We start from the raw sequence: 16,569 nt of genomic DNA, 5'->3' as shown, positions 1-16,569 counted from the left end.
ATTTTTGTCATTCTGGCAGGTATAAGGTGATATCTTAGTGTAGTTCTGATTTGCATTTCCCTGATGATTAGTGATGATGAGCATCTTTTCATGTGTCTGTTGGCCATCCGTATATCTTCTTCGGAGAAATGTCTGTTCATGTCCCCTACCCATTTTTTGATTGAGTTGTTTGATTTTTTGTTGTTGAGCTGTGTGAGTTCTTTATATATTATGGAGATTAACCCTTTGTTGGATAAATAACTCGTAAATATTTTTTCCCAACTAGTGGGTTGTTTTTTTGTTTCAATCCTGTTTTCCCTTGCCTTGAAGAAGCTCTTTAGTTTGATGAAGTCCCATTTGTTTATTCTTTCTATGGTTTCCCTTGTCTGAGGAGTTATGGTGTCCAAAAAGATCCTTCTGATACTGATGTCAAAGAGTGTACTGCCTATATTCTCTTCTAGAATACTTATTATTTCAGGTCTAATCTAATCAGGTCTAATGCAATATGAAATGAAATCCTTACCTAAAATATACAATTCTCAACACTTAAGTGAGATAGAAATGAACTAAAAAATACTTTAAAAGGACAACTATTATCACTGAGTTTTTCGCTTTTTGTTTTTTTGAGGAAGATTAGTCCCGACTAACATCTGCTGCCAATCCTCCTCTTTTTGCTGAGGAAGACTGGCCCTGAGCTAACATCTGTGCCCATTTTCCTCTACTTTATATGTGGGACGCCTACCACAGCATGGCTTGCCAAGCAGTGCCATGTCCACATCTGGGATCCAAACCAGCAAACCCCAGGCCGTCAAAGTAGAACATGCAAACTTAACAGCTGTGCCACTGGCCAGCCCCATCACTGAGTTTTTACATGAGGAAAAATTAAAATAGCAGGACTCTTTAGCTTATAATGACACCTAAAAGAATATGGATCAACTTGACAAAACAATAGACAAAATCATAGAGTGAGTGTTACTGTCTTCACAAATCCTAGAATGAAGGAACTATGCCCTGCCAAACATTGCTATGGACTGAATTGTGTTCCTCCAAAATTCGTATGTTGAAACCTTAACACCCAACGTGACTGTATTTGGAGATAAGGCCTTTATGGAGGTGGTAAAGGTCAAATGAAGTCATAATGGTGGAGCCCTGATCCAACAGGATTAGTGTTCTTATAAAAAGAAACAGCAAAGAGCCTGCTCTCTCACTCTCTGCCATGTGAGGACACAGCAAGAAGGCAGCCATGTACAAACCCAGAAGACAGCCCTCACCAGAAACCGACCATGCTGGCACCCTAAACTCAGACTTCCAGTCTCTAGAACTGTGAGAAAAGAAAATTCTGTTGTTTAAGCCATCTAGTCTATGGTACTTTGTTATGGCAGCCTGAGGAAACTAAGACCAACATTAAATAAGCAGTTTTGGAATCAATAATTTCTTGTGCTTTAAAAGGGAGTTTGGGGTGAACAGGTTAAAAAACTAAATATAGGTCTAAATATAAATTAATAAAATTTGGAGTACTTTCTTACACTCTAAAGGTATTACATAGGGCAAATATGTTCTCCACTTATAAGGCAAACTGGGTTGTTAGGGCATAAAATTATGCTGCACAGGCCACTAATATGACCCACTGTAATGACATTACACATGTTTCTGCTCAATGTGAGAGAAAGCAAATGCTACTGAAATTATTTTCAAGGAAGCAAATCAACAGTTATAAAATTCTATAAAGTAAAGTACAAGAAAATAAACCATTTTCTTCAATTTATGAGAAGGTTTTTTGACATAAATAGAGGAATATTCGTGACCAGTCAAAAAGACAAGTCCTCATTGAGTGGCAGAAAATACACAAAACCAAACAAGATTTTTAGACTCCGTCAAGTTTTCTTAATGAGGGTGGCAGGAGGAGGGAAAAAGAAAAAAGCACTCAAGGGCCGGCCCCGTGGCCAAGAGGTTAAGTTTGCGCACTCTGCTTCAGCGGCCCAGGGTTTCGCCAGTTTGGATCTTGGGCACAGACATGGCACCACTCATCAGGCCACAGTGTGGTGGTGTCCACATAGTACAGCCAGAGGCACTCACAACTAGAATCTACAACTATGTACTGGGGGGCTTTGGGGAGAAGAACAAAAAAAAAAGAAGACTGGCAACAATTGTTAGCTCAGGTGCCAAGCTTTAAAGAAAAAAAAATTTTTTAAAAAAGAAAAAGCACTCAAATTCTTTCAAGTCATCCAACTTAAAATAACTCTTAACTCTTTAATGATAGTGCAGTGAGTCAAAGGAAAGAGATATAGTCAGTAAAGCAAATATAGCTACTGCTTACGTGTTTAAAAGACCCATAGGGAACTGCTGTGGACCCTGTCTCTTCTAGATAATCTTCCCAGCTTAATTCCACTTCTTCCATACCAGATCCAGCATCTGGAATTAAAAACAAAACACAACAAAAACAGGTGATCCCCAATTAAAGAAAACTCAAGGTACAAAAACATAAACTGAGTAAATCTAACTTTACAACTTACTTCACAAAAGTTAATTGATTTTACACATAAAACAACTGCATTCTTTTTAAATGGTAGACTCCCTTAGTGCATTGACTGTCAATGAATCTCAACAGCACAGAAGCGTGACATGCCATCTCCTGCTGGGATCTATCTCGGATTCACCCAAATAGACCATATAGAGCTGGCGAGAGTGTAACTATTACAATCACTTTGGACCATAATTTAGTATCTAATGCCAAATACTTGACACACTTAGTAGGCATTTAAAACTTAAATTTCCAACCTGATTCTTCCTTAGTATTCTCCAACTGAGTAAAAGATACCACTAGTCGATATTTTGGCTCAACCAAAAAAATGCGGAGTTATCTTTGCTTCCCTCCTTTTCTTTCACATCTTACATCCAATCCATCAGAAGATTTTATAGGTACTACCTTTAAAACATATCCTAAATCTAATACTTCCCACCATTTCTATTGCTCTCTCTAGTCCAAGGCCTAACTACAATATCTTTCACCTTTTAATAACACTTATAATAAAATCTAAAATCTTTGGGAGACTGTAAAGGCCCTACATGATCTGACCTCTGGCTACCTGCCCTGCTACTTCATCCCCAACCAGCCTCTTGTTTGCTCACTGCACTCAAGTGACACTGAGCTTCTTGCCATTCTCTTTCTTTGAGCAGGAGCTCAAAGAGATATTTGTACATGAAAGTTCATGGAAGCAATATTCAAAATAGCCAAAAGGTAGAAGTAACCCAAGTGTCCATTTAACAGATGAAAGGATAAACAAACTGGGGTATATACAGTGGAATATTATTCAACCTTAAAAAAGGAAGGAAATTCTGACACATGCTACAACATAGATGAACCTTCAGGATACTACGCTAAGTCAAATAAGCCAGTCATAAAAGGTTAAATATTGTATGATTCCACTCATATGAGGTGGTTAAAGTAGTCAAATTCATAGAGACAAAAAGAAGAATGGTGGTTTCCAAGGATTGGGAGGGGAGAGGGGAACGGGGAGTCACTGTTTAATGGGTATGGAGTCTCAGATTGGGAAGATGAAAAATTTCTGGAGATGGACTATGGTGATAGCTGCACATTAATGTGAATGTACTTAACACCACTGAACAGCACACTTAAAAATTGTTAAAATGGTCAACTTTATATTATGGATATTTTATCACAACTTAAAAAGTGGAAACAAATTTTGAACAAGGTTAACGTTTATCAATTCTTCACAGTAGGTACAGGGGCATTTGTTATACTGCCTTCCATTTGCTTTTATGTATTTGAAAATTTTCATTAGAAATACAACAAGCCAACAAAGACTACATTAGGAGTATCCTAAAAGTATGGGCCAGTAGAATGTCAATTTCCATTACTAAAACAAAACAAGGCTAGACATTCATGTTCCTTAGCAAGGACCCTCATCCCTCAAACAGCATGATAATTTAAAAATAATAAATAGGGGCCAGCCTCATGGAGTAGTGGTTAAGTGTGGCGCACTCTGCTTTGGGAGCCTGGGTTGATAGGTTTGGATCCCAGGCACAGACCTACACCACTCATCAGCCATGCTGTGGCAGCAGCCCACATCCAAAATATAGGAAGACTGGGGCAGATGTTAGTTCAGGGCAAATCTTCCTCAGCATAAAAACAAAAAAGAATAGTAAAAAAAAAAATAAAAATACACAAAAACAATAAAATTAGTGAATTAAAGGACTAAAGTCTCTCATGCATTAAAAACTACTAAAAACTGAGAACAAGACTAATAATCTGACAGAAAAAATGAGCAAAATGTATGAAAAGAGAATTTATCAAAAAGAAATGCAGAGCGACGTCAGCAACATGGTGGAGCGAGTGGTTTTCTTTGTCTCTCCCCCTCTGAACTACAACTAAATGGACATTCATTGATCACTGGAGGATACTCACACAGCACCTCAGGACACATGAGAGACCCATGCTACTACACATCAGAAAGTGGATGGATTACCACCAGGGAGGAGGTGGAGATAGGTGAGAACTCTCTGGCCCCCAGACAGCCCAGTACCTAGAAGTGACTTTCTCCTGGCTGATGCACTCACAGCACTGCCGCAGCCCTGAGGGTGGGCGTGTGCATTAGCTCAACTATGGAAACAGGTGACTAGAGCGCTAAGCTCCCTGTGATTGCTCTGTGGACCGGTGGGAAAATCCAGTCCCACTGCAGCCCCAGGGAGTGACCTGGACTCAACCTCGGAAGGGAGGCCCCACCCACCAAGCGCAAAGGCTGGGCAACGTAGGAGCAGAAGCGGCACAGATGGGCGAGCTACCCGCCCACTGCATTAAACACCCATTGCTCTGCTCCAGCCCCGAGGGGGCAAGTGAAATCCAGCAGGACCAGATGATGGCAGAGCTGTGAGTCTGGGTGAACTAACTCTCGGCTGTGGCAAAAGCCTGTAACACCACTACAGTCCCTAAGGAGGGAGAATGTCTAGGTGGGTCTGTGGGAGCAGGCAGCAGCAACCCAAAGCCCCCAGCTGATTGTTCCCACAGTTGAGGGGAGACCCCACAGGGCCACTGCGATCCCAAGGAGTGGCCCAGGCTCAGTCAGGAACAGCTGACAGGGATCCTGGTAGGCACAGATTACATAGCTCCTGCCCCTTCCCCACAGTGGTAGCAAGTGGAAGCAGTAACCAAACTCTATCACTATGCAGACACACAAATCCACGCCATCAAGTAGTATGAAAATACACACAAAATCTCCAGAACAGAAGGAAAATGACAAGTACCCAGAAAACAATCCCGAAGACACAGAAATCTATAAGCTAAATGACAAAGAATTCAAAATAGCTATCATTTAAAAACTCAATGAATTAAGAGAGAATACAGATAGATAACTCAATGAGTTGAGGAACTAAGTCACAAAAGATCTTGATACTATAAAAAAGAACCAATCAGGAATGTTGGAGATGAAAAACACAATGAAGGAGATGAAGAAAAATCTGGAGTCCATGAACACTAGGACTGGTAATATGGAGGACAGAAGAAATGGAAAACAAGCAAAAAAATGTGAGCATTAGGCCCCCACATTTCAATATTCACTCTAAATTTAAATGGATTGAATTCTCGAATCAAAAGACACAGAGTGGGTGGATGGATTAAAAAACAAGACCCAGGGGCAGGCCCAGTGGCCGAGTGGTTAAGTTTGCGCGCTCTGCTGCAGGCAGCCCAGAGTTTCATGGGTTCGAATCCTGGGTACGGACATGGTACTGCGCTCATCAGGCCACGCTGAGGCAGCATCCCACATGCCACAACTAGAAGGACCCACAACCAAGATTATACAACTATGTACCAGGGGGCTTTGGGGAGAAAAAGGAAAAAAAAATAAAAATCTATATTAAAAAAAAAACAACAAAAAAACACAAGACCCAACAATATGCTGCCGCCAGGAAACAGACCTTAGCCCCAAAGACAAACACAGACTAAGAGTGAAGGGATGGAAGACGATAATCCAAGCTAATAGTGAACATAAGAAAGCAGCTGTGGCCATACTTCTATCAGACAAAGTAGACTTCAAGGCAAAACAGGTAAAGAGAGACAAACAGGGGCAGTATATAATGATAAAAGGGACACTCAACCAAGAGGACATAACAATTATAAATATATATGCACCCAACACAGGAGCACCTAAGTATGTAGACCAACTATCAACAAAACTAAAAGGAGGCATCAACAACAATACAACAGCAGTAGGGGACCTCAACACTCCACTAACACCAACGGACAGATCATCCGGACAGAAAGTCAACAAGGAAATTGTAGAATTAAATGAAAAACTACACCAGATGGACTTAATAGATCACTCCATCCAAAAACAGCAGGTTACATGTTCTTCTCAAGTGTGCATGGAACATTCTCAAGGATAGACCATATAGTGGGAAACAAAGCAAGCCTCAATAAATTTAAGAGGACTGAAATAATATCAAGCATCTTTTCCGACCATAATGCTATGAAACTAGAAATCAATTATAAGAATAAAGCTGGGAAAGGGGCAAAGATGTGGGGATTAAACAACATACTACTGGGGCCAGCCTGGTGGCGCAGCAGTTAGGTTCGCACATTCTGCTTCTCGGCGGCCTAGGGTTCACTGGTTCGGATCGCGGGTGTGGACATGGCATCATTTAGCACACCATGCTGTAGTAAGCATCCCACACATAAAAAAAGTACAGGAAGATGGGCACGGATGTTAGCTCAGGGCCAGGCTTCTGCAGCAAAAAGAGGAGGACTGGCAGTAGTTAGCTCAGGGCTAATCTTCCTCAAAAAAAACAAAACAAAACAAATAACATGCCACTGAACAACCAATGGATCACTGAAGAAATCAAAGAAGAAATCACATATTATCTGGAGACAAATGAAAATGAAAACACACCATACCAACTCACTTGGGATACAGCAAAAGCAGTCCTAAGAGGGAAATTCATTGCAATACAGGCTCACCTCAATCAATCTCAAACTACACCTAACAGAATTAGAAAAAGAAGAATAAAGCCCAAAGTCAGTGGAAGGAGGGAAATAACAAAAGAGCAGAAATAAATGAAATCGAAACAAAAAAGACAGTAGAAAGGATCAATGAAACAAGAGCTGCTTCTTTGAGAAAAGAAACAAAATTGACAAACTCTTAGCCAGGCTCACTAAGGAAAAAAGAGAGAGGGGCCGGCCCCGTGGCTGAGTGGTTAAGTTCGCATGCTCTGCTTTGGGGGCACCAAGGGTTTCGCTGGTTCAGATCCTGGGCATGGACATGGCACTGCTCATCAAGCCACGCTGAGGCGGCATCCCACATGCCACAACTAGAAGGACCCACAACTAAAAAAATATACAACTATGTACTGGGGGCTTCAGGGAGAAAGAGGGAAAAAAAACCTGAAAAGAAAAAAGAAGATTCAAATAAATAAAATCAGAAATGAAAGAGAAGAAATTACAATGAATAACACAGAAAACTATATGCCAACAAATTGGACAACCTAAAAGAAACAGATAAATTCTTAGGCTTTTACAACCTCCCAAAACTGAACCAAGAAGAAACAGAGAATCTAAATGGACCAATCACAAGTAAAGAGATTGAAACAGTAATCAAAAACTTTCCCCAAAATAAAAGTCCAGGACCAGATCCCGTCTCTGGAGAATTCTACCAAACATTCAAAGAAGATTTAAGACTATCCTTCTCAAACTATTCCAGAAAATTAAGGAAGATGGAGCACTTCCTAACACATTCTATGAAGCCAACATCACCCTGATCCCAAAACCAGACAAGGACAACACAAAGAAGGAAAACTACAGGCCAATATCACTGATGAACACAGACGCAATAATCCTTAACAAAATATTGGCAAATTGAATACAGCAACACATTAAAAATTTCATACACCATGATCAAGTGGGATTTATACCAGGGACACAGGGGTAGTGCATCACCTGCAAGTCAATCAATGTGATACACAACATTAACAAAATGAAGAACAAAAACCAAATGATCATCTCAATAGACGCAGAGCAAGCATTGGATAAGATCCAACAGCCATTTATGATAAAAACTCACAACAAAATGGGTATAGAAGGAAAGGACATCAACATAATAAAGGCCACATATGACAAACCCACAGCCAACATCATAGTCAATGGGGAAAAACTGAAAGCCATCCCTATGAGAACAGGAACAAGACAAGTGTGTCCACTCTCACCACTCTTATTCAACACAGTACTGGAGGTTTTGGCCAGAGCAGTTAGGAAAGAAGAAATAAAAGGAATCCAAATGGCAATGAAGAAGTGAAACACTTGCTGTTTGCAGACGACATTATCTTATATATAGAAAACCCTCAAAAAAATCCTCGGAAAGCTACTAGCAGTAATCAACAATTACAACAAAGTTGCAGGCTACAAAATCAACTTACATAACTTATATGCCAACAATGAACTAACAGAAAGAGAACTCAAGAACACAATCTCATTCACAATCTCAGCATGAGAATAACATACCTGGGAATAAATTTAACTAAAGAAGCGAATGACCTATACAAGACTTTCCTGAAAGAAACTGATGAAGACATAAAGAGATGGAAAGACATTCCATACACAGGATTGGAAGGATAAACATAGTTAAAATGTCCATACTACCTAAAACAACCTACAGATTCAATGCAATCCCAATCAGAATCCCAATGACATTCTTCACAGAAACAGAACAAAGAATCCTAAAATTCATATCAGGTAACAAAAGACCTCGAATTGCCAAAGCAATCCTGAGAAAAAATAACAAAGCTGGAGGCCCCACAATCCCTGACTTCAAGATATACTACAAAGCTATTGTAATCAAAACAGCATGGTACTGGTACAAAAAGAGGCACACAGATCAATGGAACAGAACTGAAAACCCAGAAATACAACCACACATCTAGGGACAACTAATCTTCGACAAAGCAGACAAGAACATACAATGGGGAAAGGAAAGTCTCTTCAATAAATGGTGCTGGGAAAACTGGACAGTCACATGTAAAATAATGAAAACAGACCATTCTTTTTCACCATTCACCAAAATAAACTCAAAATGGATCAAAGACCTAAAGCCGAGACCTGAAACCATAAGACTTCTAGAAGAAAATATAGGCAGTACACTCTTTGACATCAGTCTTAAAAGGATTTGCTCAGAACTATGTCTTCTCAGACAAGGGAAACAACAGAAAGAACAAACAACTGGGACTTCATCAGACTAAAGAGCTTCTACAAGGCAAGGGAAAAGAGGATTGAAACAAAAACACAACCCACCAACTGGGAAAAAATATTTGCAAATCATATATCTGACAAAGGATTAATCTCCATAATACATAAAGAACACACACAACTAAACAACAAAAAATCAAACAACTCGATCAAAAGATGGGCAGGGGATACTCTCCCAAGAAGATATACAGATGGCCAACAGGGACATGAAAAGATGTTCATCACCGCTATGCATCAGGGAAATGCAAATCAAAACTACACCAAGATATCACCTTACACCTGTTAGAATGGCTAAAACAACCAAGACAAAAAATAACAAATGTTGGAGAGGTGGAGAAAAAGGAACCCTCATACACTGGCGGGAATGCAAACTGGTGCAGCCACTATGGAAAACAGTATGGAGACTTCTCAAAAGATTAAAAAATAGAAATACCATATGACTGAGTCATCCCACTACTGGGTATCTATCCAAAGAACTTGAAATCAGCAATTCAAAGAGACTCATGCACCCCTATGTTCATTGCCGCATTATTCACAATAGCCAAGACGTGGAAGCAACCTAAGTGTCCATCGACTGATGAATGAATAAAGAAGATACGGTATATATACAATGGAAACTACTCAGTCATAAAAAAGGATAAAATCGTCCCATTCACAGCAACATGGATGGACTATGACAGTATTATGTTAAGTGAAATAAGCCAGATAGAGAAAGTCACTCTGTATGACTCCACTCATATGTGGAAGATAAACAAACAAGTGGACAAAGAGAACAGATTAGTGGTTACCAGGGGGAAGGGAGATGGGGGGTGGGCACAAAGGGTGAAGTGGAGCACCTATAATATGACTTACAAATAATAATGTACAACTGAAATTTCACAAGGTTGTAAACTATCATAACCTCAATAAAAGAAATGCAAATGGTCTTTAAACATATGGAAACGTGCAAATTTACTCATTTTAAGAGAAATGAAAATTAAAACTACACTGAAATATCAGCTTGGAAAACATTCCAAAGTTTGACAACATACTCTATGGCGAGGCTGTAGTTAAGCAGGTAAAGCATGATGACACAACCCCAATGAAAGAGAAGCTGGCAAGTTTCTCACTTCCCCTAGAAGATTCCCACTTCTGGGAATCTATCCCAAAGATATGCTGCTAAAAATACAAAAAGACATATGTACAAAGCCATTCAATGCAGCACTATTTGTAATACCAAGACTGGAAATAACCCAAATGTCTATCGGTAAGGAACTGGCTGAATAAAATATGTTGTATACATTCAGTACTATATAGTGGTAAGAAGAAATGAGAATGATTTTTACATACTGATGTGGAATAATCTCTAGTATATATTAAGTAAAACAGCAAACTACAGAGCAGTTTTCATTATATCTCTACTTTTTGTATAAGAAGGATATGAACATGAATATATATGTACATATTTTTTTTATATTTTTTAAATGAATAGAAGAATAAAAAGTAGTAAAACTAGTTATGTATATGGAGAAGAATAAAAAGGATGAATACTATCAGGTTGAATGTAGGAATGCTGTTATATAATTTTGACTTTGTAACTCTGTAGATATTTTATACAATTTAGAAATATATTTAAATCAAAAGAAAAATTCTAAAAATTAAAAATGAACTGAAACAAAGTGCCTAACTGTTGGTGGAAAAAGCATAAAGAAAACGGAATTCCTTTAAGTCATATTAAAATATTTTGACTGCAAACCCCAGTGGAATATATTTAAAGGCAAAAACCAGAAAGGTCTTAAACTGCACACTGTTATCCTGTTGATACTTAGAATACTGGCATTGTTATTTTGAAAAAATTATATAAATATTGTAGGATAGAAACAATAAGTCATGATGATATTAACATAATTACAAAACAACACATTTCCAAAAGAAAAGACACACGAGCATAGAATCAAAGTAGTAAAACCCTTGTAAATTTAAATTAAAATTGTGAATACCAGACAAAGCCATCTGATTTTCTTTTCTCTTCAAAAGATGTGTATTTGTTAGCTATGTCTGTGGAGAAGACCTAGAAGAAAACGATAACCTAGTATCAGTGAGCACCCCAGCACCCAGAAAGTGGTCTCTAAATATCATTAAAAAAAAAAGTGCTACTCAGAGAAATGGCAGATTGCAAGTTTGGGACAGAAAATGTGCACAAGGTACCAGGGAATGTTTCCAGATCAGAAAGCAAGGATTAGAACTGTCAAAGATACATGATATTACATCAAAAGAACACAGGAACCAATCCGAAAGAACTCTCACTGCTCTTGAATGGGGCAATTTGATGATCAAATGAATGATGACAGCAACAGATTCAAAGTCATCAAATATATACACATAATATTTTTACATCCCTAAGTTAATAATATTTAAAATAAAACAAATCGACTTCCTAAATGACAGAGTACACCTCAGTGACTCCACTCTTCCAGAAAAGCTGCAAAATACTGGCTAAATGATGAAAATCAACGACTTCAATGTTCTGAAATTAAATGAAGGCACGAACAAACTGAAAAGCTCTATTCAAGACAAGCTACTGAACCTTTGTTAGAACAGTGGTGTTGTGGCATTTTAAGTTGGAGCTATTCCCATCCTTCATCCCTTCCCAGTTCAAAATAGAAAATTTTAGAATTGAAAATACAATAACCAAAAAACCCCCCAAAACCCTCCATGGATAAGTTCTACAGCAGAATGGGTAGGACAGAGAAAAGAATTACTAAAGTTGAAGAAAGAGCAATAGAAAACACCCAATTTAAACAACAGATAGAAAACATCTTTTAAAAAAATGAAAAAAGCCTCACTGAGCTGTGGAACAATAACAAAAGATCTAACGGTGGTGTCAGCAGAGTCCCAGAGAAAAGACAGAGAACAGGACTGAAAAAGTACTTGAAGAAATAATGGCTGAAAATTTTGCAAAAGACATAAGTCTATGGATTCAAGAAGCTAAGAAAACCCCAAACAAGATAAACTCAACGAAATCTGTGCAAAGATACACCAGAGTCAAACTTCTGAAAACTAAAGGCAAAGAAAGTCTTGAAAGCGGCAAGAGAAACAACACCTCCCTTGAGAGGGTTGGAGGAAGAGGGGATTCCAATGACAGCAGTTTTCTCATCAGGCACCAGAGAGGTCAGAAGGCACAATACTTTTCAAGAGATGAAAGAAAAAAACTTTCTACTCAGAATTCTGTATCTAGCAAAAATATCCTTCAATAATGAATGGGGAAATCAAGACACAGATGAAGGACAACTAAGAAATTTTACCACCAGCAGACCTATCCTAAAAAAATGGCTAAAGGAAATTCTATAAATAGAAATGAAATGACAGAAGGAATCTTGGAAAATCAGGAAGAAACAAAGGACAAAGGAAAGAGTAAAAATACTGAAAATAGAATACATTTTTCTTCTCCTCCTGAGTTTTCTAAATTATGTTTAAAAGCTGAAGGAAAAACGTTAACAATGAGTGATGTGGTTCTCAAAGTATGTAGAGGAAATATTTAAGACAACTGTATTATAAATAAGATAAAGAGATAAAAGTAAGCAAAGTTCTACACTTCACTCAAACTAATAAAATGATGACATGAGCAGACTGTGAAAAGTTATGCATATATAATGTAATACCTAGAGCAACCACTAAAAAGCTATATAAAGAGAGATACTCAAAAACACTATAGACAAATCAAAATGGAATTCTAAAATATTGTTTAAATAACCCAGAGGAGGGCAGGGGGAAAAAAAAAAAGAAACAAAAAACAGGGAAAACTAATGACGAAAATAGCACACTTGAGCCTTATCAATAATTACATTAAGTGTAAATGGTCTAAATACACCAGTTATAAGGCTGAAATTCTTTTAAATGATTATGTACTGTAACGAAGTTTACTTCAAATATAATGATATAGGTAGGCTGAAAGTAAAAGAATGAAAAAGATATACCATGCAAACATTAACCAAAAGAAAGCAGAATAGGTAAATCCCTAGAGACAGAAAGTAGATTAGTGGTTGCCAGAGCTGGATGGAGCAAGAAAGGACTGCTAATAGTTTCCTTTTGGGAGTGATGAAAATGTTCTGGAATTAGGTAATAGTGATGGTCACACAACTTTGCAAACATACTAAAAACCACTAAATTGTGTACTCTAAGGGGCGAATTTTATGGTATGTGAATTCTATCTCAAAAAAGAAAAGTACCTCAATAAAGTTGTTTTTAAAAAACTTCAATGGTAAAAAAAATCATTATTAATTTAAAAGAAAATAATATAATTACTAAATGAGCCAAAGACATGGAAGACATTGTATTGAAGAGGACATAGGGATGGCAAGTAAGCACCTGTTCAACATCACCAGCCATTGGGGAAATGCAAATTAAGACCAGGACAAACTCTCATTACACACCAATCAGAGTGAGTTAAATAAATATAGTGACAATACCAACTGATGTAGAGGATGTGAAGAAACTAGATCCCTTGTACACTGCTGGTGAGCGCGTAAAATGGAACAGCCACTCTGGAAAGTAGTTTGGCAGTTTCTTTATTAAACATATGATCCAGCAATTGTGCTCCTGACCATTTATCCTAGAAAAATGAAATCTCATGTCTACGATTGTTTACAGCAGCTTTATTTGTAACAGTCAAAAACTGGAAGCAACTGAGCCAGCCCTGATGGCCTAGTGGTTAAAGTTTGGCATGCTCTGCTTCGGCAGCCTGGATTCAGTTCCTAGGAGCAGAACCACACCACTCATCCGTCAGGAGCCACGCTGTGGCAGTGGCTCACACAGAAGAACTAGAAGGACTGCAACTAGAATATACAACTATGTACTGGGGCTTTGGGGAGGGGAAAAAAAAACTAGAAGCAAGCAAAATTTACTACAATAGATGAATGGTTAACTGAACTGTAGTACATCCATGGAATACTACTCAGCAATAAAAGGGAACAAACTATTGACATATGCAAGAATTTGAAGGCATCTTAAGGGCATTATTTTGAGTGAAAAAAACCAATCTCAAAAAGGAACATACTGTGTGATTCTATTTATGTAACATTCTTGAAATGACAAAATTATAGAGATGGATGGCTGTCTGGGGTTAGGGAAAGCTAGGCAAAAGAGGGGTAGGTGTAACTATGAAGGAGTAGTAAAAAGGAGCTCTTTGCAATGATGGACTAGTTCTGTATACTGACTGAGGTGGTGGTTACAGGAATCCATGTGATAAAATGACATGCAACTACATACACTTTATACATATGTCAATTTCCTGGCTTTTACATTGTAAAATGTAATGAGATAAAACTAATGGCAGAAACTGGGTGAAGGGTATATGGAACCTGTCAGTATTATCTTTGCAACTTCCTATGAATCTATAATTATTTCAAAATAACTCTAAAGTAACTATCAAAATTAAAATGTTATTTTTTTTTAAAAAAAGAAATCTGTCCATAAAAGTTATTCCTTTTTTTTAGCAAACATTATGAGTACCCCCTCGTGCCAGGGTCTCGGCCAGGAACAGAGAAAGATAACTCATGTCTTCAAAGAGCTTCCCACTTAGCAGCAGAAAGACAAGTCAGACAATATAACACCAGAAAGAAATATATTCTGCACTCCAAAGAAGGAATTCTGCTTGGCAAAACCAGTACCTACCTGCATCAAGCTGCTGCTCCCCGTTCATTTCCACAGCACATGGGTTATCTCCTCCCCACACAAAGGACTGGCCTTATGGTTCTGCTATGATCTGAAGGTTACTTGCAGGTCTCAAGCATCTGTTTAATGGGCATCCAAGGGTCTAAACGGAAGTGCTGAAAAAATCAAGGACAGATCAACAACCTTAAGCTCAAGTGTGTTTACTCATTCATAAGACATGGCATTCTAGTGAGCTGAGAGCAGAGAAAACAAAAACACACTGTCAAAATAGATGGGATTAGAGAAAACTGACACCTTTTCTAATTTTGAAGAGAGAGTGTGTGTGTGTGAGTGTGTACAGAGCATGCTATCAAAATCTTGAGAACATAGCTAAAAATCACAAAAAACTAACATGTGTATGAATCACTACTCTTTAAACTTAGATTATAATACCTAACATTATGATTCCTATCCACAAAAACTCCAATTCCTAATGAATCCCTGGGGGAAAGAAGTTAGCTTTCAATGCTGTCTCACCCAATGATTAAGATTCATGATACAGTATATTACTTTATCTAGGTTTCCACTCTATTTATCTAGAATATTACGCAGAGCCAAAAAGTATCAACTATATTAGTCTACAATTACACTTACAAAGAGAACCCCTCCAAAATAAACTCTGAATCCATTTATTCTTTCCTTAAAATGGCTTTATTGTAATATAATTCACATGCCAAAATTTCCCATTTTAAGTGTCCAATCCAATAATTTTTAGTAAACTTACAGAGTTGTGTAAACTATCACTATAATCCAATTTTAGAGTATTTCCATCATGCCAAACAGAATTTTTTCCCATTTGTAGTTCCTTCCCATTCCAGCCCTAGTCTGAGGCAACCACTAACCTGCTTTCTGTCTCTAGAGATTTTGCCTTTTCTGGACATTTCACATAAATGGAATAATACAATATGTGGCCTTTTGCATGAGGCTTCTTTTACTTTGTATGTCTTTGAGGTTCATCCATGTTGCTATTTATTCTTGCTTTACATACACGTAAAACAATCTCAGATATTGCCTTTATAGTGCCTAATAGGTTAGAAAGAGTAAATGAAAAGGGAACAGGAGCTGCTACAGGAAGGCCTGCTGTGTACTAACTGCAAGGGCAACAATACAGAGAACTGTGAAGTGGGGTGGGCATGCAAGAGTCACAGCTGTAAGAGTGACAGTCCACAGAACCAAGCAACTCTACGCCTCTCAGAAAGATTCTGAGTGTGTATTAGAGACTTCAGCAATCTATTCTCATTAAAAAACTTTAAACACTAAACAAAAGACAGTTTAAATTTTAATATACTCCTTGAAAAGGCATAAGCTAGGTAAAGTACAACAGTGTCAGATGGGTAATAGGGATACCCAGATTCTAGTTCCAGCTCTACTGATAACTAACTATGTAATCTTATAGAGAACACCTATTATGTCAATCGTTTTAAACTATAAAATGAGTGGAAGATCTTTTTCAGATTTTAAAATTACATTTCATAATGAGCATAGAGAAAGTCTTAAAAACTTAAAATTATGGCTATCTCATTTGACATAACTGCCAGTTATCCCAAATTGTATCATACAACATAAGCACTGGAGCCCATGGTTTCACAGATAAGAACTGAACAGAAACTTGGTAGTGAGATGTAAAGCCTCTAAACATGCTCTCTTCTCTC

At 37.9% G+C, this 16,569-nt stretch overlaps 1 protein-coding gene across 9 annotated transcripts in view; it reads right to left on the bottom strand.

Annotated features, from left to right (window-relative positions):
• Positions 1 to 16,569, bottom strand: part of SFMBT1 (Scm like with four mbt domains 1) — a 135,898-nt gene that overhangs the window by 55,287 nt on the left and 64,042 nt on the right. For 3 of the 9 annotated variants that reach the window (XM_008513135.2, XM_070574996.1, XM_070574995.1), the window contains 2 exons: positions 14,879 to 15,033; positions 2,297 to 2,391 (listed from right to left, as the gene is read on the bottom strand). In XM_008513135.2, coding sequence (XP_008511357.2) covers positions 2,297 to 2,391; positions 14,879 to 14,906 — 123 coding nt within the window. In that variant the 5' untranslated portion in view covers positions 14,907 to 15,033. Of the gene's footprint in view, positions 1 to 2,296; positions 2,392 to 11,205; positions 11,277 to 14,878; positions 15,034 to 16,569 lie in introns of all 9 variants that reach the window. The other 6 variants (XM_008513136.2, XM_070574999.1, XM_070575000.1 and 3 more) reach the window with 3 other exon arrangements.

This window comes from Equus przewalskii, chromosome 15 (genome assembly GCF_037783145.1).
Source record: "Equus przewalskii isolate Varuska chromosome 15, EquPr2, whole genome shotgun sequence".
NCBI lineage: Eukaryota > Metazoa > Chordata > Mammalia > Perissodactyla > Equidae > Equus > Equus przewalskii.
The sequence above is the reverse complement of the archived record's forward strand: the minus strand, read 5'-3'. Positions and strand labels throughout refer to the sequence as shown.